Source organism: Aspergillus oryzae, chromosome 1 (assembly GCF_000184455.2).
Source record: "Aspergillus oryzae RIB40 DNA, chromosome 1".
In the NCBI taxonomy this organism is placed as follows: Eukaryota; Fungi; Ascomycota; class Eurotiomycetes; order Eurotiales; family Aspergillaceae; genus Aspergillus; species Aspergillus oryzae.
The window spans coordinates 6,305,051-6,325,588 of NC_036435.1; the positions used below are offsets into that span (position 1 = coordinate 6,305,051).

A 20,538-nucleotide genomic window follows, 5' to 3' on the forward strand; every position below is an offset into this window, starting at 1 on the left:
AGGCTTTTATGGAAACCACCTTGATCATTTTCAGACATTTCTTACAACGTATTCTGCACTTTAAATGTTCGCCTATATTCGATGGATACATTCGATTGATCGCCGGTTCTGCTGCGTTTCGGTCGGGGGAAATAATATGGCCCGGCCCGAGGTTACGCTTTTATCCTGCTAGTCGAACTTACTGCATTTAGCCGCAACGGCATCTCCCAATCAGACCACGACCCGAACTTCAAGGGCACATAATGTAATAAAATAATGTAAGACTTTGTGGCGCCGCTGATACACAGTTCCATGCAAGCCAAGCCGAACCTAATGAGCGTGGTATTGTGTAGGATGAATTACCTCGTAGATTGGATCTGATCCAGCTTAAGTTGTCGAAATAAGAAGAAAAGAAAGGGTTCATTGCTCTACAGAGTAACGCAGAACGTAGACTCACGAAAATTGAAGTATTCCAGACACGGACTCGGGTCGATAACCTCATGTAGATCTCTGACAGAATTTTCTTGGACATTTTCCGAAAGTAACCACTAGGGAAATCCGGATACCACTCGGTTTCCCGATTCTTCATCATTGGTTGACGGATGTCGCTGAGTCACTGGACTCTCAGGTACTAGCCAATGAGGTTGGATATAAACCCAGCACACCGCATGCGGAATGTAATCCGATTTCATCTTTACCAAAAGTGGTAATCTATGACAAAATACCCCAGATTGAAAAAAAATGACTCGAAAAAAAGTGAAGAGATTGGTTACATTTCATTCATTATTGCTCGTTAAACGTCTAATGTTACGATCGACGTGTGGCATCTCACCCCTTTTCTCTCTTAGAACAGGCTCCAAACAGCTCACTTCACTATGAGCTGCCCGAGTGGAATACTCGACGCCAATCCAGGCAATGGCGCTGGTGTAGGCAAGATGGACACCCCCAAACCCAATGGTTGGTCTCCAGATAGCAAGGTGCTGCCCGACGCGCTGGACGATGGAGAGCAGCAGATTATCGAGGCCGGTGAGGCCAAATACCATCGCCTGGGTTGGAAACGTCTCACCATCATGCTGATTATCGAGGCCATCGGTCTGGGAGCGCTCTCAATTCCGTCCGCCTTTGCATCCTTGGGAATGGTGGCAGGCGTGATCTGCTGTGTAGGCATTGGACTGATTGCCATCTATACATCCTGGATCATCGGAAAGGTGAAACTCGCCTTTCCTGGTGTCCGACACTATGGCGACGCCGGTGGTTTATTAATGGGCCGTGTGGGCAATGAACTTTTCACCTTCATGTTAATCCTGCAGCTTGTCTTCCTCACGGGGTCAAACTGCTTAACGGGTACGATTGCGTGGCGCCATATCACTGATAGCAACAACGTCTGCTCGGTGGTCTTCAGCGTTGTCTCTGCCATTATTCTTTTGTTGCTATCCATCCCGTCGTCTTTCGCCGATATGGCTTGGCTGGGCTACATTGACTTTGTATCGATCGTGGCCGCGATTGGCATCACAATCATATCGACCGGTATCCAAGGCACTCAGTCGGGACTTTCTAAGGTTGACTGGTCGGCCCTCCCACAAGGCGACCCCAGCTTCTCGGATGCCTTTATTGCCATTAGCAACATTGTGTTCGCGTACACTTTCGCCAGCTGCTTATTTTCTTTCATGGACGAGATGCACACCCCGAAGGACTTTACTAAATCGATCTGGACCCTTGGTATACTCCAGATAGTGATTTATACGGTCACCGGAGCGACTATCTACGCCTTTGTCGGCCAAGAGGTTGAATCGCCTGCGCTGCTCTCTGCTGGTTCACTCGTGAGCAAGGTTGCCTTTGGTATAGCCCTGCCGGTGATCTTCATTTCTGGCGCGATTGGAACAATCGTTGCTGGGCGTCTGATTCACGGTCGTATCTATGAAAACAGTGTGACCCGTTACGTTAATACAACCAAGGGCTGGATTACCTGGTTGACTCTCATCACGATTCTCACGATCCTGGCTTGGGTGATTGCAGAGGCTGTTCCTTTCTTTGATGACCTCCTTTCGATCACATCGGCGTTGTTTACCTCGGGGTTCTCATTCTATCTCCCCCCAGTCATGTGGTTCTTCCTCCTCCGCAAGGGCGAGTGGTACTCTCGGGAGAACCTTCTCCTCAGCCTCGTGAACCTCTTTGTGTTCATCTTTGGTCTCGTCGTGCTGGTCGGAGGTCTTTATTCGAGTATCCAGGATATTGTACGTTGCCCCTTTCTTCTCAATTGGACCTATACTCACAAAATACTACAGAGAAACAATTATCGCACTGGCAATGTCCACAGTCCGTTCACTTGTGGTGCGGTCTAGGGCTTTTACTCCTGAAATTTATTCATCCATCCAAAACCCGAGACCCGAATGGTTCTTTTCTAAATGGATAGCTGAAAAGCGAACAATGTGTGCGCGGATACACCCTTGGACACTTAATGTATATAGACCGCCATGAACAGCATATAATCTCACATTGACGCGCTATTTCCCTAAATAATCCTTCAGCGCGACCGCCCCGGGTTAATTCGGACGTCACGCAGAATCTTATACTGAAAGCATCCCGACTCTGAACTCAAGTCCAACGCCATATGGGACAACGATTTCTGCGATGGCTTTTGCCCCCGCCTTGCTACTCGGGTATCGCTGTGTTAAAGCCCTCGTAGTTCGACAGGCATTCAAGGATATCCTATTACACAAGCATCTCCGTGTTTGACTTCGGCCATAACTGATTAGTGATTCTCGACATATACATTTGCGGGGGGTGCCTTAGGCTCCCTAGGAAGTGAAATTACCCGGTCAAGTGACTCAATTCCGAATGCCTGAAGGCAATATTGACGAAGCATGACAAACATACTGCCTGAGGCTGCTGGTTCACCCTTGAAGTGTAAAACAAAATTCTTGGACAAGGAAAGGAAAGTGGTACAAATGCCAGACTCTCTAAACCATCTGTCATTTCATAGCTAGATATGATTTTGAAAATATAATCTTCATCTTACACCTTGTCCTATGAGGTCACTTGACTCTACCGAAATACACATCCGGGAATAAAGATGATTTCTCCCGCTCTCCTCGAGACGTGGAGGCACTTTTGTTACCGGCTCAACCACTCCACTACCTATTGTCTATTAGCGCACATCGAGTGGGCGACCTTGGTTGACAGGGCAAAAGTAAGGGCTTCAGGATGGTCACTTTCGTGGTCACAAATGCTACAAGCAAAGAATATTATGGGAAGGGTGCCTACATAGCCGGGCGAGGAAGTTAACATTGACCTGAGATATCAACATCCCAAATCATGAGCAACATGAACGTTTTAATATGTTCATGTTACTCATAATTTGGTTGCACAGGGCAAATCCTGGGGGTTTGTCCAAGAGAAACCCGTCTACCACTCTCGAGCTAGTCGCTCCTGAATCCCCTTGACATGCCATACTCCTCCTTTTCCTACAACCGATAGTTCATGTTCCCCAAATGCCACACTCACGGCCCCATTCTCACCCCCACCGACGCGAATCGTGCCCAGCGTGTACCCTGTGTCGGGATCGAGGACGTCGACGCCATCCCCTGCACCGCAAAAGATCAACCCATGTCGCGACACGCGCACGCCATCATAAAAGTAGGAGATGGGATTGCTGAGGAACCTTTGATTTGACAGTACGGAGCGTGACTTGGATACATCAAAGGCCCACAGCTGTCGCATTCCGTAGGGGTCCGTCCGCTTTGGAAAGTACTTCGACACCCCTGTCTCCGGGATGAACAATGTCTTCCCATCGGGGGATATGGCGATACCATTGGTATTCCCAGTAGTAGTATAAACTACCTTGGTGCGAAAGGTTGATCGTTCAACGAAGTAGACGGACGGGTTTGTTGGGGGTGCAAATTCCACAATCTGTCGGCCCTATTTCGCGAGTCAGCATCATGGGCTTTTTGTCTGAGGGAATGATAGCATGAACATACCCAGCCTGACTTTGAATCTGTTAGCCAGAAATTACCCACCTGATCTATTTCCAGATCGTTGAAGCCTGCAAATGGCTGCACCAGGTAGTTATTCAACAATGTCGTTTTCTCATGGCTGTGGGGGTCGATCTTTGCCAGCTCTCCTGTCTGAAGGTCACTGTAACCATCTGTTACCACGTGGATGGAGTGATTGTAGTAGACACACCCATGTACGTTGTATGTGGGAGGGTTGGTGGTTATATTGCGCAGGGTATTAGTTTCTACATCGAGGAGGTACTGCCACGAATGAATGCCATCGTCGCCACCTGGAGGGCCCCATTCGACAAAAAAGAGCTGATTGGTATCTTTGATATAACATGGTGCCTCGTGGACCTGGTAGGCTAGTTTTTGAACATGCTCCACTGTTGCGTTGGGGCCAATGATATCGAAAAACCTCGAATCATAGGCTACAAAGTCGGTGGTATTCAGGTACGACAATCTATCTCAATCAGTAATTCCATGTACATCGTTGGGAAGGGACAACCTTCTTACGCTGTACTAAAGCCTTCATCCGATATCTCCGACGTTGCCCATGGGGCTTCAAACGCCGTTCGGTTGAACTGCCCGGGAAGATTCGCCAATGCGGCGAGCGAAATATACGCCCATTTAGCAATGCTGTTATTCAGGAGCGGCGGGAGCGGGTTCAAGTAGACATCCATGTTGTAGAGATCCCTTCTTTCATAGAACGACAGCATACCCTTTCATTGGGTTGGGAGACCTACCTCTAGCTTAAATACACCATTTTCACAACGGAATATACGCTGAATAGAAGCTATTCGAGGAGCTTTCCGGGGTACTCCCAGCATCCGCCGGATGCCTCCAACAAATCCAACCATCGGTCTTTGGCCTTGGCCTCTCCCCGTGGAGTCCGAGCTACGGACATACCCCGTGGGGTAGATGCCGGGGAGAGATCTTGTTCCCCGCATTTATCGTTCCCTTCTATGTTGTTGGCTGTGCTCGCGTGTGACTCCCTCAAACATCGAATCCCCGCGGAACCTCGCCTACGTGTCTACCATATAACGTCATCTGGAAGTTGTACTACGCACAGCATCACATTAAGGCGAGAAAATAAAATAAAAAATGATAAAAAGTAGAATAAACGCCCAATGCACTGCACGTCGTGATTCGTCTACCAATCATAAAGCGCCTTTGGTGTCTCTACCATCATGGTATGCCATTCGTCCTCTGATAGCCACGACCGTAGACTTTTCAGCCATGCGTGGTCATCCACCTCAAGGAAAGGGGTCTCCTTCATTGCCTCGTCATATGTACGCACTTTCATACGCGGGGTGTGAGGCCTTCATCACAATCATGTTAGCTGAGTCACCAACTGTCGGTATAAATATTACTTACCAGTCACTCCCCCAGAGCACCTGTTTCGGATTCGCATCGACATAGGCTCGGACCAATGGTTTCAGGTCATCGTAAAAAGGTGCTTCATTGCTCACGCGATACGGTGCGCTGAGTTTGACATACAAATGACCCTTACGAACCAAGTCCATGATGTCTTCAAATCCTGCCTGGCGGGTCACGTCTCCCTCGCACTCGGGTGGAAGCATGCTTGGACCTTTCAGTAAGGCAAAGTGGTCTGTAATCAAACGAATCCCCGCAGGCGTGATCTCCTGTTCAATGACTGGCGTCAACTCCTTCCAGAACTCTGGATGAGTTTGTGTGAACGCCATAGTCCACCCCGGACAGTGCTTGCCAATCATACGGGCATGTTCCCGCAGAGCAACCTTCTGTAGCTCGGCGTCGTTCATGGCCTTGTACTTGTAGACGTTGACCCGAATGCCCCGGATGCCTGCATTGTGCATTTCCTTCAACTCTTCCCGGGTGACTGTCTCAGGATCAATGACCCCAATTCCCTTGGTGGAGGACTGGCCTAGCAGCTTGACGAAGCTTTTCAATGATTCTACATTGGCTCCATACGATAGACCATGAGTTAACACCGAATTGGTAATACCCAAACTCTTCTTGAAATTGATGAATTGCTCAATGGTTGCAGGTGGAGGCGTCAAATGACGGTCGGGAGCGTAGGCAAATTGTGTGGCTACAACATGCGACTATCATTAGCAAGTCCCGTTCAATTTTCATATCCGTGGACAATTCTCACGATCGAAGATATGGTGATGAGCATCCCAGCATCCATGCGGGAACAGCTCTGCAACAGCATTATTCTGACTTGCTACTGTCATCGTGAAGGAATAGCGTTGTTTTCGTTCAGTCTGGTGAGCCTTAACCTGCCGACCGCATCGCCTGCCATTGCGCTTAAGTTATTTACTCCGGAGTACCCAGACTGATATGGTGGAGTATGACTTACTGGGTCGGGAACTGTCCTCAAATCCAGGCTCGCGGGCTACTCCGGGTGACTCCACTGCGGCCTCCACACTAACGGACTCTTCCCGTTCATCCCTTCCTGCGGGGATTGACTGCTCCGGTCGAGGAAAACACGAGGTAAAAAATGGAGAGCAACAGGGAGAGAGCGAAAGTCAACAGCGAAACTCGCGCGGAAGGCGAGACTCTGAAAGATAGGAAAGATTGCCGATATCGTTCATTCCACCGTATCGGCGCAAGACCAGCGATCAATGGCGCATCATATAGTTAGGTCTCCAACAATGGAACTGGAGGGTTATCACGAGAAACCACAATGCCTAAAAAACAAGTCGTTCCATGGCAATCCATAGTCGCCGGGGCTGCAGCTGGCGGTGCCGAAAGTCTTCTGACAGTAACACTCCCTGAGAAATGCCTAACCAGGATGAGACCAAACGCTCACCATCACGTATTGATAGTATCCTACCGAATACTTGAAAACTCGACAGCAATTGTTGAATCCCAATGACCCGAAACAGTCCCCAGTCCAGCTGTTAACCGCTACGGTGCGGCAACATGGTATTCGTCATCTGTACACGGGCAGTATGGCCTTTTGCGTCTCCAATGCATCGAAATCAGGGATTCGTTTTTTCGCTTTTGATAGTGCGAAGAAGTGGATGCCTACAGACTCGTCCAGCAAGGTGACATCAACGGGGAATATGTGCGCGGGTCTCATTGCAGGAGTCGCGGAAAGCGTACTCGTTGTCACGCCTGGGGAAACATTGAAAACCAAGATCATTGATGATCGAGCGGGTGCGAAGGTGTATAAGTCGGCCAGCCATGCAGTTCGTACTATTCTATCGACCGAAGGCGTATCTGGGCTGTATCGTGGAACATTGCCCGTCACGCTGAAGCAATCATCGAACGCCATGGTACGATTTACCAGCTACAACTTCTTCCTGCACCATCTCACCGCGCTCACGAGTACGGGCGCAGCTAACGGCGCACCAGTCTGGAGTACCGTGGTCGCCGGGGCGATGGCTGGAGTAGTTACAGTGTATGCTACCATGCCGTTCGACACCATCAAGACTCGCTTACAAGCGTTGGATGGCTCTCAGCGTTACCGGGGATCTTTCCATTGTCTTCGGTCAATCGTCACTACAGAAGGTACTTTGGCGTTATGGAACGGGACTACTCCTCGTCTAGCCCGGCTCAGTGTACGTCTCCCCATTTAATTCTTATCGTTCCTACTGTTGACTTCTGACACCTGGTTGTAGATCTCGGGAGCCATTAGTTTTGCAATTTACGAGCGTGTCGTTCAGTGGACGGGATCGTTGCATGGGTAGTGACAGTCAGTCGGGTTCTGCTTCGTTCATTTCCAACCTGAGTAGAGTAAACATCTAGTTGTATGTCTTATAAACAAAAAAATGGAAATTTCAATGTGGATTCGGGGATACGTTGTATGTACGGTTCATGATTGTGGTAGAACCACCACAGCATAAGTATATATTGTCGAGCCGCGTATGTTGCCCTTGTAAGATATAGTGACTAGTGCAAAACAAAGCATAGACGGTGAGAGTGAATCAGAGTTTGTCACATATAGACCAAAACTGTTACTGCATTAGAATTACTATCTGATCCTACATCGCATACTATTATTCACTATATGGTTGTACTCAAATCGGTCACTGACGCCAGGCTCGGGGAGTGGTTGCCGGATTCGGACCGCTGCCGACAAGCAAACAATGCAAACCGCCAAGCCAGTTCCCCCGGATCTTCTTTCACAGTGCATACAGAATGCATGATATTGATTGCTGTTCCCCACATCTCCATGGTCTTGAGACAGAAAGTCTTTTATTCATCTTGAATGGGGGTGTGAATCTCTAGTAAACCACATGGCACCCACAGAGGCCGAGGCTGCCCAACCAGCACCTTCGAAGAAGGTGCGGTTGGCCTGTCGTCGATGCCGTGCTAAACGTGTGAAGGCGAGTAATCCTCAGCCGATTAGTAAGGACGAGAATTATTTGACGACCCCAGCTAACGTTCTTCCAACCAGTGTGATGGAGGTATTCCAGCCTGTGGGAACTGCGCTCGGGCAGGTGTCCCGTGTGTTGATGTCGATGGCCGGAATAATGGACTATCCATCCCACGAGAGTATGTGATTTTGGCATTCCACCCCGATTGACAATGGCTGACGATAATTCAGCTTCATCACACGGTGTCATGCCAGGATCAACTGGCTTGAACAAAAACTGAAGGAGATCGACCCTCAGTTCGATTTATCTGAAGGGCCCGCAGTCGACATGACTAGCGCGGATGAAACAACCATCCCTCGGCGTCCTGCAATATCTACCAACGGGGCAGGCCAGGAGCGTGCGCATGCACCGTCACCGGTACTTGAATCTGCAGAACACCCCCTCGTTGAAGCTACTACGTCTTCCAAGCGCTCGTATTCTATGGCAGAGGGGCCAGAGATGGAGCAGCCCATTTTCGTTGAGCTGGGCATGCTCTCCTTGCACTCTGATTCCCGACAGAAACATTATCTTGGATCATCTTCTGGTCTGCTTTTCACGAGACTGATTGGAATTGACAGCGAACGAAGTTCTACTGCGAGCCCAGAGTTGGTATCGACATCTTCTCGCAGTGGTCATCGTCGCCGGTTGGCCCCTGGTCGTAGTCAGTCACGCGAGGCCTACCAGGCTCTCTATGACCGATTAAGAGAGGTAATCCCGCAGAATGCCGCTGTAATATTCGGAATTTGGGGTGCTAATCGTGAGCAAGGAATTACCATCATCGGAGGAAGCCAGTGCGTTGTTAGAGGTCTATTTCCAGGTGATCCACGTGGATCACCCATTTCTTCATCCTCACTCAATATGTAACGCGTATCGGGCCCTGAGAGACTGTGCAGACCTCGGTTGCAATGGCCATATAGGGTCCAATGGCTGGATTGATTCTATCAACACTTTCCCCTACAATGGGAGATACGATATCACTGCCGGCAACGAAATCACACCGATCTCTGTTTTCACAGCTACGTTCCATGTGTTTATGGTGTTCTCACTCGCGGCGACCGTTATGACTCGGAACAGAAGCTTTGATCACTCCCCAGACAAATATTATCGGATAGCCATGTCAGCTGCCTCTGAATGCTTCTGCAGCATCTCCGTGCCAGCTCTACAAGGCGTGCTGCTGCTAATGGTCCAGGGCTTGATTGGCCCTGCTGCTATCAACATCTGGACGCTCTCGTACATTGCCACGTCACATTGCATTGACTTAGGCCTCCACCGGGAGCCCACAGACTACTCTGAATTCACCCCCACCGCATTGACGATTCGCCGGCTTATTTTCCATACCGTCTATTCCCTTGACCGGTATGTCACTGTCTCCAATGCCCCCTATAGGGCGCATGCTAACAAGTTTGCCATAGGTCAATATCTACAATCCAGGGAAGACCTCTTGGTATTCGGGATGAGACCTTCGATGTAAGGTGGCCGAAGTTTGAGGAAATCCAAGAGTTTACGTACCCAGCCGACCAGAGTAATGAACTCGATATACAGCTACCATCGCCAGAGACCGTGGCTTTGTGCATATACCGCTTCCGGGTCGACTCTTACATATCGGAAATAAAGCTTCTGTTCTATAGGCTGCCAGCGCAAGGAGATGCCATGATCTGGCCTACGGATCCGGCTAGCATACAGCAGCGTATAAAGGCTAAACTAGATGACTGGCTAGCGCAGACAGCAAGTCTTCGGCCGACGTCGAACATGCAGGACATCGAGGACGGAGAAGTGAAATTTCATTGTGAACAACTTAAACTGGAATCGTTGTACCATTCAGCTATTACCCTTCTTTTCCAGCCGTCCCAAGTCTTCCGATCACCCTCGAGGAATGCTTTGCACCTCTGTTACCAGAGCTGTCGGAGGCGCTTACGGATATACAAATACCTCAACCATGAAGAAAAACTGCACTATACTTGGCGCCATGTACATGGTATCTTCTCCTCTGGGGCCACGATTGTCTATTGTTTCTGGGCCTCGCGTGACCTCCTGGAAACGATACCATTCTCGGAAGCTCTGAGCGATCTACGCACATGCTCTAACCTGCTCAGCGTTGGTAGCCAGTGGTGGCCATCTCTTCGCAGAGGGAAAGATAGCTTTGATAACATGGTAGATCTCACCATCAAGCGATTGAGCCAGCTACAATCCTTGTCTCAGCTGCAGCCGCCATCACGGACACAACGGCGACGGATAGTTCGATCTACCGATCCACCACCACTTGCATCGAATATTGGGTCCATGTCAGATATGGTTAACACACAGATGGGAGTACCCGTTCTTGACTACCATCATGCTGTTGTGTATGACTCTGTCAGCTCTGTTGACACCACAGCCACAGCCGCAGACAGTGTGCGAACCGAGTCATACCCGGAGCACCATGTTGAGAATGAACCCGACAGGTTCTTATCACAAGTTGGTAGCCTTCTTCCCGCTGGCTCCGACCAATCTACTATTGACGCAGCGATGGAGGGCTTCTTGGTGGAGTATTTGCATGGTGACTGGGGCTGGGATCCGTTCTCTAGCAGCATGGAAAACCCAGAGTACCCATGATATGTGGAACTGTACAAAGGGGCCACGTTTCTATTAACTCGGCGAGGCTAATGACTTTCATTGCGCCATCTACCTATTTCCTCAATCGCTTGATGGTAGGGCCCATTTCCTCACCTCTTTCTAAACACAACCGGGTCTCCTCATCAATCTCATATCGTTCCTGACAGAGTCGTACGCAATCCTCCACCTTGTCCGCCGGTACTGCCACCATACCGTCCACGTCCCCCAGCAGATAGTCTCCTGGGTTAATGATCACCTCTTCGCCAATCTCGCTATTTTCGTAGGCAACGGGCACGTTCAGCTCTGACGACCTGGTGAAAGTATTTGATCCCAAGATGCTGATCCCTCGCGCGAAGAGGCCCATATTCAACTCTTGATGCTCATTGATATCTCGGAAGCGGCCGTCAATAACGACCCCAGCTGCACCCTGTTTCTTGGCACGGGTGCTCATCAGGCCGCCCCAACACGCGCTGATCAATCCTTTTGGCTGCGAAACGAAGACGACGCTATCTCGAGGTATGTCATCGACGAAGTGGCGTTTGGGGGAGGGCGCGGTTTTGTCGTTGGCATGGACCATGCGGACCGTGTAGGCAGGGCCAAAGATCTTCGCTTTCAGGCTCGTCGGCCCAGGAGAGAACATTTTCAATCCCGACAGGTAGCCACCACAAGGCACCTTGAGCTTAACTAGCGCATCACCGATCTATTTCAACTTCGTGAGCTATTCCCTACCACGGCATTGGCTAGAATGTGTGTTCGGTGATCTGTAGTGTAGACTTACATCGCAGGATGTAAATTGTTGGAGAGCCCGGATGGCACTGGATCTGCTCGTCATATTGATTGGGTTTCACTGAGAAATAAAGTTCACGAATCTATCGAAGAAGGATATCGAGGCGAATCAAGGCAATACCATCGAGGAGGCGAGAGTTGAAGAAGTCAAGGCGAAAACGCCGACGAGCGGAGGAAAGCCGATTGAGGGTTCGGAACGATCCGAAAGCTCGCTGATTGGTCCGGAGTAGTCCAGAGAGCTCCAAAGCTCCTCCGATAATGTACACACTGCTTCTCCAACTTGCCTTTGTTTTTTCTCGTCTTCTTAATCACCGCAAATGTTCTTTTCTCCATGGTCGCACGGATTGAATGAGAGAAATTAACAATGCAGCGCTTTCTATCCCCGGTTTTACGCACGGGACGACCGCAACCTCGTTTGGACCGGGCTCCTGTCCGAAGGCTTGCTACACAGAATAACTCAATCCCGGTGTGTAATTGATGTTTCGTATACTGACGTAGGCTTCGTGCTGACTTTTGTTGGACCCCAGCTGTTTGGTGTCAACTATGGCGAGCAACTTAGCAACCTAGACACAGTACGGCAAAGCTCAAGGCGCCCTCTGACATTGACCGAGAAGCTGCTGTACAGCCACTTGATCCCGAGCGATGACAAAGTATGGTCATTGCAGGAAATCGACCGGGGGAAGACGATCTTGGAATTGCGACCGGACCGCGTTGCCTGTCATGATGCTACCGCGACCATGGCCCTCCTACAGTTTATCAGTGCGGGCCTACCGCGAGTCGCAGTCCCAACGACGGTCCATGGTGACCACCTCATAGTTTCAGAGAAGGGAGCAGAGCCAGACATGAAGCGTGCGCTTACAGAACATGCCGAGGTCTATGAATTCCTGAGCAGCGCCTCTAGAAAGTATGGAATCGGGTTTTGGAAGCCCGGTTCAGGGATTATCCATACAGTGATTTTTGAAAACCACGCCGTGTACGTGTTTCCCCCCCGTTGCTTGGAAAATTAGACATGTACATATAAGTACTAATTCATTTGTGCTACTCCTAGTCCTGGCGGCCTGATCATCGGTACGGATTCTCACACGCCGAATGCTGGTGGCTTGGCTATGATGGGTATTGGCGTTGGCGGTTCGGACGCAGTTGATGCAATGTCAGGAATGCCATGGGAATTAGTCACGCCTCAGATAGTCGGGGTGCGCCTGACAGGCCAACTATCCGGATGGGCATCCACAAAGGACATCATCTGCAAGCTCGCCGGCATCCTGACAGTTTCTGGAGGCAAGGGTCGCGTCATTGAGTTTTTCGGTCCCGGCACGGAAACTCTGGGGGCCACGGCCATGGCGACGATCTGTAACATGTCTGCAGAGATTGGCTCGACTTCCTGTATATTCCCCTACACCACCGCGATGGGGCGGTACCTTACAGCGACGAGGCGGGCGCATGTAGCTCAGGCGGCACAGGGGGTACAACAGGCATTGCTGCAAGCCGATGAAGGATCAGATAAATACTATGACCAAGTTATTGAGATTGACCTCAGCACGCTTGAACCACACGTCAATGGGCCGTACACACCCGATCTTGCCCACCCCATATCCGAGTTAGGGAAAGCAGTCTCCCAGAGTGAATGGCCTATTAACCTCAGTCATGCGATGGTAGGAAGCTGTACCAACAGCTCCTATGAAGATCTTGACAAGACGCGTCAGCTCGTCGCGCAAGCACGTGACGCTGGGTTGCCCCGATTCAAAACACCCTTCCTTGTCGCACCTGGCAGCGAGCAAATACGCGCCACGGCTGAAGAAGACGGTATACTCAAAGAATTGCAAGAAGCCGGTGCTGTTGTGCTGAGCAGCTCTTGTGGGCCATGCGTTGGTTCGTGGGATCGCAAGGATGTTGATGTACGTGGCAAGGAAAAGAACTCGGTCGTATCTAGCTTCAACCGGAATTTCGTGGGCCGACATGATAGCAACCCAGCGACTCACTCATTTGTTACATCTCCTGAGTTGGTTACCGCGTTTGCTTACGCTGGTCGCCTTGACTTCAACCCGTTAACGGATAGTATTCCTGTGGAGTCTGTTGAGGGAGGGAAGTCCTTTCTATTCAAAGCCCCTGTGAGCCGGGAGCTTCCAGCGCATTTCGCTACTGGTGAAGATACTTTTCAGGAGCCCCCAAGCGACGGTTCATCATTGTCTGTAATTATCGATCCGCAGTCCGACCGCCTGCAACTCTTAACCCCGTTTGCACCATGGCAGTCCGGGTGTGCCACTAACATGGAACTGCTCATGAAAGTCAAGGGCAAGTGCACCACGGATCACATCTCTCCGGCAGGCCCATGGTATAAATACCGGGGTCACCTAGAGAACATTAGCAACAACATGCTCACCACCGCAAGAAATGCATTCCTCCCTGGCAATGATCCGCAGATGCTCGGCCACACTCGCAACCCCATTACCTCAGGCGTCGAGGTTGTTCCTCAGGTGGCCCGTGACCTCCAAGGGCGCGGCATCCGGTGGTGCATCATCGGCGACTTCAACTACGGTGAAGGAAGCTCACGTGAACACGCTGCCTTGGAACCTCGTTATCTCGGAGGGGTGGCCGTCATTGCTCGCTCCTTTGCGCGGATACACGAAACTAACCTGAAGAAGCAAGGGATGCTACCTCTTACATTTGATGATCCTTTAGACTATGATCGGATCCTGGAAGGCGATCGCATTACATTGACTGGAGTCGAGGATGGTGAATTGGCTCCCGGTCGACAGGTTACCATGCGTGTCACTCCTCGGCAGGGAGCATCTTGGACCGCGCAGTTGAACCACAGCTATCATGCCGGTCAGTTGCACTGGCTGCGTGCTGGCAGTGCGTTGAACCACATCAAGAATACTGCCCTCGCGAAGTAGAGGGGTTTGTATTGGTTATTCATGTCATTATAGATTCCACACTTGTACATAGATAGTCTCACGGCGTTAAATGAATGATCTTTGACAACATTATGCTGCACTGTCCCCGTACCCTAAGGTCTGTCTATTAAGGTTGCTCCATTCGTAAACGCGGTGGTATTAACAGTTACAGTGAAAATGATGAACAAGAAAAGAGGACCAGGACCTTACGCCCGAAATGCGCGTAAGAAACGTCATCACCACGCGTGCTATTTCAAGCTTAAGATCAGTAAGATCAGAATGACAAAAGGAACTTTCTCATTGGCCATGTAAGATGTGGGGTAGAGTCGAATAAGCCTTTTCCACAGCCCCGGAACACTCCTGCATCGGAGCTCTCCAGCATCCACGGGCTCGGCACGAAGGCTCCGTGTGGATCCGATGGGGGATACAATCTGGGGTACCTCCGTGTAATAGACACAAGCTGAATGGTCAGCCTCAAGTCGTGTTAGGACAAGTCCGTCTGTGGAGATTTTACTAACTTACACCTCCACACCAAGCCTGTCAGGCAATCCTCGACTACACCGGAAATCAGGCATGGACCCCGCGCAAGCATGCCCTACAGTTAAAAGATACTTAGGGCACCGTGTCCTGTACTTATGTCAGTAAGGGATCGTGCCCCCTTCTTCCCCGTTGCAGTTGCAGATACCTTTCATCCACTATTAATATCCTCCATATACTCGGCCGTTCATTGTCTCGTGTCTCTCTGTACATTCCATCCAAGAGACATGGGTGCTGCCGGCGGTGGTTTCTCCCGGGATGCCGTGAAGCAGATTCCCGCTGAAGCCAAAAGGCTGTACATCTGGCTTTCCGTGATATGGGCCAGCTACTGTGGTGGCCTGCATGGATTCAATACATCTAACATTTCTGGAGCGATGAGCCTGGATCCTTTTGTCCGGGACTTCCACTGGACAGATCTGAGCGATGCTGAAGTATCAAATAACAGCGGCTGGGCGGTCTCCTCCATGCTCTTGGTATGTTCGCTCTCATCTTTACGTCTTCTCGTGTCTCAAAGCGCTGACAGGAATAGGGGCAAGTGGTAGGAATCCTTGTATCAGGAGCGCTGGGTGAACGACGTGGGCGGAAACCAGTTATCATGGCCGCTGCCATTTTCTATACCATTGGGGCACTACTAATGTGCGGGAATGTTGGTTCGTTTGCAGAATTGCTCGTGGGGAGAATTCTTTCTGGCATAGGGTCGGGATTCGGTATGACAGCCGGGGCTGTATACATTTCTGAAGTCGCCCCCCAGGAACTACGCGGTATGATGACGACCTTCTACAATGTCAATATCATGGGTGGTGTGGCGGGAAGCTACTGGATCAACTACGCCTCACAGGGGGTTATCTCCTCTCAGTCTAGCTGGCAGTGGCGTACGACTTTTGTCTTACAAGCTATTCCATCTGTTATTCTTTTTATTGGCTATCCCTTTTTCCCGGAAAGCCCTCGATACCTTATGATGCGTGGACGGGTGGAAGCTGCTCACAACAGTCTATCACGCCTCCGAGGCGGCCTAGAGGAGTCCAATGATTACTTTGCCCGAGAGTGGATGGAGCTCCAAAGCAAAGTCGACAGCACGGCGGAAGCATCCACTCAGTCAGCCCTCAAGGCAACACTTTCTCTTCTTAAAGCCTGCATCTCCCATGCACCCACGCGTCGTCTTTTGACCTTCGTCACTTTGATCCAGACCTTCTTCATCATGTCAGGAGGAAACTCCATCACGTACTACGCACCGACAATCCTGAAGTCAATCGGTCTCAACTCCAAGCAGGTCCTCCTCTTCACTGCTGTGTATGGACTTATCAAAGTGGTCTCGGTCTTCCTCTATGCCTTCTTCTTTACAGACCGTTTTGGTAGGCGCCCACTTCTCCTTATTGGGTCTGCCATAAACACTGTTTGCTTGCTCTACCTCGCCGTCTATCTCGGCGTCGCCGATCTGTCAACTTCAGTTGCGCCATCCCCGGCTGCCTGGGTCAGTATCGTGGCGATCTGCCTCTTTGCTGTCGGGTACGCCATCGGCTGGGCACCAGCCTTCTCCTTAACTGCATCGGAGATCTGCCCCACGCACCTACGCGGCACCATCGTCATGATCACGTTCACGTATCAAAACCTGCTTAACTTTGGCATCACGAGGGGATTTCCTAATATGATTATTTCCATGAAGTCATATGGCCCGTTTGCCCTTTTTACAGCATTTACTGGATGTGCCACCGTCTGGGTATTTTTTGCCTTCCCTGAATGCAAGGGACGCAGTATGGAGAGTGCGAGTGCGTTGTTTTCACTCCCCTGGTATAAGGTCGGGTTTCAGAAGGTCCCGACTCTGGATGAGACAAGTGAGATTGATGATGAGGAGAAGGGAATGTCTGTTCATGATGAGGATGTTCACGCGAAGGAAAAGGATATGAGGCCGTAGGTGATGACTTTGGTGACAGATATGAACAGTTCATAGGCCATGGAATACGGTCATAGCTATGAAATTGAACGGTGCCTTTGCTCATGTCCTATGGTTACTATTCTGCGTGTAGTAGGAGGAGATCTCGGCTGGAAGCTAGAAATGAGCTATACTAGCCTAATCTCTTGAATGAATACACCAGGTTATATCTCTTCGCATACGGGTTTGAGGTAGGGGTAGAAAGCACACAACGTCAACTAAGGATACTATTAGCAGTGTTTCGAACAACATGGCAAGACAGACCTCTCTTGTCCCGTTCATCCGTTGCCGAAACAAGTAGATATACTGAGTACTAACTGTGCTATCCCTAGGAATCTTTACGTAGGTTTATGGTTGCTCAGGGTACAATTATCACGAGGGTGGCTAAGTGTATATACACGGTATTGTTATGACTTCACTATTTCCTCATGAGGCATGTTTGATGGTATAAACATGATGCAAGGATGTCATGTGGTAGGCATGACTGAATGTCTTGGTTTCTTCTGTTCGACGCACCTCATCCTTCTCAGTTGCTAAAACCAAATATCACAACGCCACCTAGTATACACTAGGTATTACGTATCACAGGCCAACGGATAGTCTTCAACTTCCCTTGATTTCAAGATGGCTGAACAGCCCCAGCCTACCGTCAAAACGAGGTTTCTCGTCATCTCAGACACGCACGGCCGTGACTCCATACCATCATCAAATGAGCCTGCCGATGTGGCCATCCACTGCGGCGATCTCACGATGGGGTCCACCCTGCAAGAATTCCAAGGAGCCATTAAACTCCTAAAGCAAATCAACGCCCCACTCAAGCTTGTCATCGCGGGCAATCACGACTTCACACTTGACCCCCCTGCATTTCAGAACAAAATCCGCGAAGCCCGGAGGCTGCAAAATATTGACCCACTCCTTGTCGAGAAAGAGTACGGCTACTGCGGGCAGGTTCGAGAACTATTCGACCATGTTGACGCGAAGGAAAAAAGCGGCATCCGACTTTTAGAGGAAGGGACACATTACTTGAACCTTCAAAACGGCGCGTCGTTAACAGTATATGCCAGCCCGTACACACCGTCGTTTGGGGAATGGGGGTTTCAGTATAGTCCACACGAAGGTCATGAGTTCGCAATTGGGAATGTTGACTTGGTTATGACGCATGGCCCGCCTCGCGGCGTCCTGGACAATACCATCTCCGGCCAAAGAACAGGTTGTGAGCATCTTTTTGGAAGGGTTGCCCGATCCAGACCGCGAATGCACTGCTTTGGACACATTCATGGAAGCTGGGGAGCTAAACTGGTCGCATGGCGCAAGACGATTAGTGAGAAACCGTCCCATCTGACTGATATCGACAGCGGCCAATCAACGGTAATCGAAAAGCTCTCCAATATCAAGGCCAGTGGCCCCCGGGCATATTATCTGACCAGTCACTGTGCTGATGATGCAAACCCCCTTCAACATGGGCGCCATACTCTGTTTGTCAATGCCGCTATCGAAGGCTCCGATGGCTTTCCCTCCCACCCTGCATGGCTCGTCGACTTGGACCTCCAAAGAGCCCTTTGACTTGCCAACCATGTACTTCCCTACTATGTCTCCCATGCTTCATCCATATTGTATTTCTGTATACCAAAGTGGCTGAAAGTCTCATATATCTAGTTGTGTTCCACAAGAAACTATCTGATATCCACTTGTCATCATAGACAGGGCTACTGTATCTAAGTACCAGATTAAGGTAGTGGTGGGAAAGAAGCACTCGCTCTGCCATTGAGACAATGATCAAAATAGAAGTCCTTATTTACATTATTGAAAACCATCATTGCTTCTAACTCACTCAATACACTTAACAAAGCAAGCTGGTCAGCTCTTCAGAGCGTTATGATTGAGACATCTACATACAAGAACAAGACCCCTCTCCCCAACTCCTACTGCGCACCATAACTAACGCCCTTCCATACCGACCTCGAGTCACACCCCAAACAGCCAAGAACATCTCACATAACCTCATTCCCGCACTTACCACGGCCTAGTGCCTTATCACAGTCACTGCCGGGGAAGTTCCTCCAGGTCGAGCCATTCTTCTTGCAGTTCGAAAACCATCCGTTGTAATCCATGCAGATGTCATGTCTCTTCTTGCACTTATTATTGTGAATGTTGAACTTGTCGCTGCAGTTCGGACCGCCATGGTTTTTCATGCAGGATTTCTTCCCGTCTCGCTTGGTGTGGCTGCCATGATCATGGTCGAGGACAATCTTGTCACCGAAGTCGTAGACGAGCACTTTACCATACTGAGCGTGCGGCTTCGCGGCCTTCTCGAGGTAGATAATGCCATCTTTGATGATATTACCTTCAACACCCGTAATGGACTCGGTCTGTCTTCGGCCCAGCACAGAACTGTCGCCGTTAACCTTGGTGAGCTCCAACTCGCCCAATGAGTTCGCCTCATGATATTGGCCGTCATGCTCGACAAGCGCTCCGTCGACTGGGAAATAGGCACGTAGGGTGCCAGACCCCTGATCGTAGAAGTAGTTTGGCAGATTTTTCCACACCTCTGGGTGATTGTTGTAGTGGTCGTTCAGATCGTCCAACTCTTCGGCGGGGATCTTGATGTTCTTGTAACCGACTAATTTGACGGTGTCATTACCGAGCGAGTAGTCTAGTGAGTTGATGTAGCGCTCCTCGAAGAGCCTCACATCTCTCTCGGAGAGAGGCAGGCCATATGAAAGATTGGAGGAGATCGCAAATGCTGTCAGGGATAGCAGCCTAGAAATGAATGAGGCCTTCATGATTGGAAACTTTAGTCGTTTATCTCGATGTTTGATGACAAGACTGGTGATGGTTTTCACATTTATCGGACATCTCTCGTGCTATTTATCTTCCATTCTGCGGCGGTGATAGAAAGACAATCTCATAGTAATTGACATATTCTTCACATACTCCCCGCATTAACACGAGCTTCTCAAGCAGTTAACTTGTATCACGCAGCAGACCATCCCAGAAACGACGAAGATTGTCCTCGTCACGGCTAATTTAAGAAGTTATACGACCTCTCGCTCGAGTTCATATTCAGCCGTCTTCTTGGACGGAAGGGAATACGGATGTATTCATGTCTGAAGAACTATTTTTGGCACAGCCAAGATTGTCGATCGCGGGAGATTATTGCATCCAATCGTGTGTCAGTCTTTACGATGCCAATGCTGAATAGCCTCGCCGATTGTATGCGAATACGAGCTCAGCACACTGCGTTGTGGTCTTGGCGCAATTTGATGTCATCTCGTATCTGTCACCCACATGATTTTATATAGCATCCACTGATTGTTACCCTGTTAGCTGCAGTCGCTCGATAGTAATGCAACCATTGACACGATGTTAGAGTATGGTGGAGGCTTTTGGTTGAATCGCGCTCGTTACGATATCGCCTTGAGGGTGAGCGAGGCGATACTCATTCTCATAGACTATTATGCACGGCTTTTTGGAACCAT

General features: G+C 49.9%; 9 protein-coding genes across 9 annotated transcripts; 7 read left to right on the forward strand and 2 right to left on the reverse strand.

Moving 5' to 3' along the window:
* Positions 1-854: 854 nt before the first annotated feature.
* On the forward strand, positions 855-2,321 carry AO090005000050 (uncharacterized protein; the record flags this gene model as incomplete). The annotated part of the gene is made up of 2 exons (XM_001817120.3): positions 855-2,213; positions 2,265-2,321. The coding sequence occupies 2 exons, from the start codon at positions 855-857 to the stop codon at positions 2,319-2,321; spliced, it is 1,416 nt and encodes a 471-aa protein (XP_001817172.3).
* A 1,063-nt stretch (positions 2,322-3,384) lies between these two features.
* On the reverse strand, positions 3,385-4,654 carry AO090005000049 (SMP-30/gluconolactonase/LRE family protein; the record flags this gene model as incomplete). The annotated part of the gene is made up of 3 exons (XM_023234291.1): positions 3,385-3,897; positions 3,957-4,434; positions 4,488-4,654. The coding sequence occupies 3 exons, from the start codon at positions 4,652-4,654 to the stop codon at positions 3,385-3,387; spliced, it is 1,158 nt and encodes a 385-aa protein (XP_023088788.1).
* Positions 4,655-5,498: 844 nt separating this feature from the next.
* On the forward strand, positions 5,499-7,651 carry AO090005000048 (uncharacterized protein; the record flags this gene model as incomplete). Its single annotated transcript, XM_023234292.1, has 3 exons — positions 5,499-5,585; positions 6,785-7,522; positions 7,583-7,651. 3 exons carry the CDS (start codon positions 5,499-5,501, stop codon positions 7,649-7,651), a joined length of 894 nt encoding a protein of 297 aa, XP_023088787.1.
* Positions 7,652-8,200: 549 nt separating this feature from the next.
* Positions 8,201-8,561, forward strand: AO090005000047 (uncharacterized protein; the record flags this gene model as incomplete). The annotated part of the gene is made up of 2 exons (XM_023234293.1): positions 8,201-8,459; positions 8,512-8,561. The coding sequence occupies 2 exons, from the start codon at positions 8,201-8,203 to the stop codon at positions 8,559-8,561; spliced, it is 309 nt and encodes a 102-aa protein (XP_023088786.1).
* A 47-nt stretch (positions 8,562-8,608) lies between these two features.
* AO090005000046 (uncharacterized protein) lies at positions 8,609-9,184 on the forward strand (the record flags this gene model as incomplete). Its single annotated transcript, XM_023234294.1, has 1 exon — positions 8,609-9,184. The coding sequence occupies one exon, from the start codon at positions 8,609-8,611 to the stop codon at positions 9,182-9,184; it is 576 nt and encodes a 191-aa protein (XP_023088785.1).
* A 1,425-nt stretch (positions 9,185-10,609) lies between these two features.
* Positions 10,610-14,592, forward strand: AO090005000045 (uncharacterized protein; the record flags this gene model as incomplete). The annotated part of the gene is made up of 3 exons (XM_023234297.1): positions 10,610-10,662; positions 12,150-12,671; positions 12,747-14,592. The coding sequence occupies 3 exons, from the start codon at positions 10,610-10,612 to the stop codon at positions 14,590-14,592; spliced, it is 2,421 nt and encodes an 806-aa protein (XP_023088784.1).
* A 764-nt stretch (positions 14,593-15,356) lies between these two features.
* On the forward strand, positions 15,357-17,041 carry AO090005000044 (sugar porter family MFS transporter; the record flags this gene model as incomplete). The annotated part of the gene is made up of 2 exons (XM_001817114.1): positions 15,357-15,602; positions 15,659-17,041. 2 exons carry the CDS (start codon positions 15,357-15,359, stop codon positions 17,039-17,041), a joined length of 1,629 nt encoding a protein of 542 aa, XP_001817166.1.
* A 642-nt stretch (positions 17,042-17,683) lies between these two features.
* On the forward strand, positions 17,684-18,622 carry AO090005000043 (metallophosphatase domain-containing protein; the record flags this gene model as incomplete). Its single annotated transcript, XM_001817113.1, has 1 exon — positions 17,684-18,622. One exon carries the CDS (start codon positions 17,684-17,686, stop codon positions 18,620-18,622), a length of 939 nt encoding a protein of 312 aa, XP_001817165.1.
* A 428-nt stretch (positions 18,623-19,050) lies between these two features.
* Positions 19,051-19,842, reverse strand: AO090005000042 (uncharacterized protein; the record flags this gene model as incomplete). Its single annotated transcript, XM_001817112.3, has 1 exon — positions 19,051-19,842. The coding sequence occupies one exon, from the start codon at positions 19,840-19,842 to the stop codon at positions 19,051-19,053; it is 792 nt and encodes a 263-aa protein (XP_001817164.1).
* Positions 19,843-20,538: the final 696 nt, after the last annotated feature.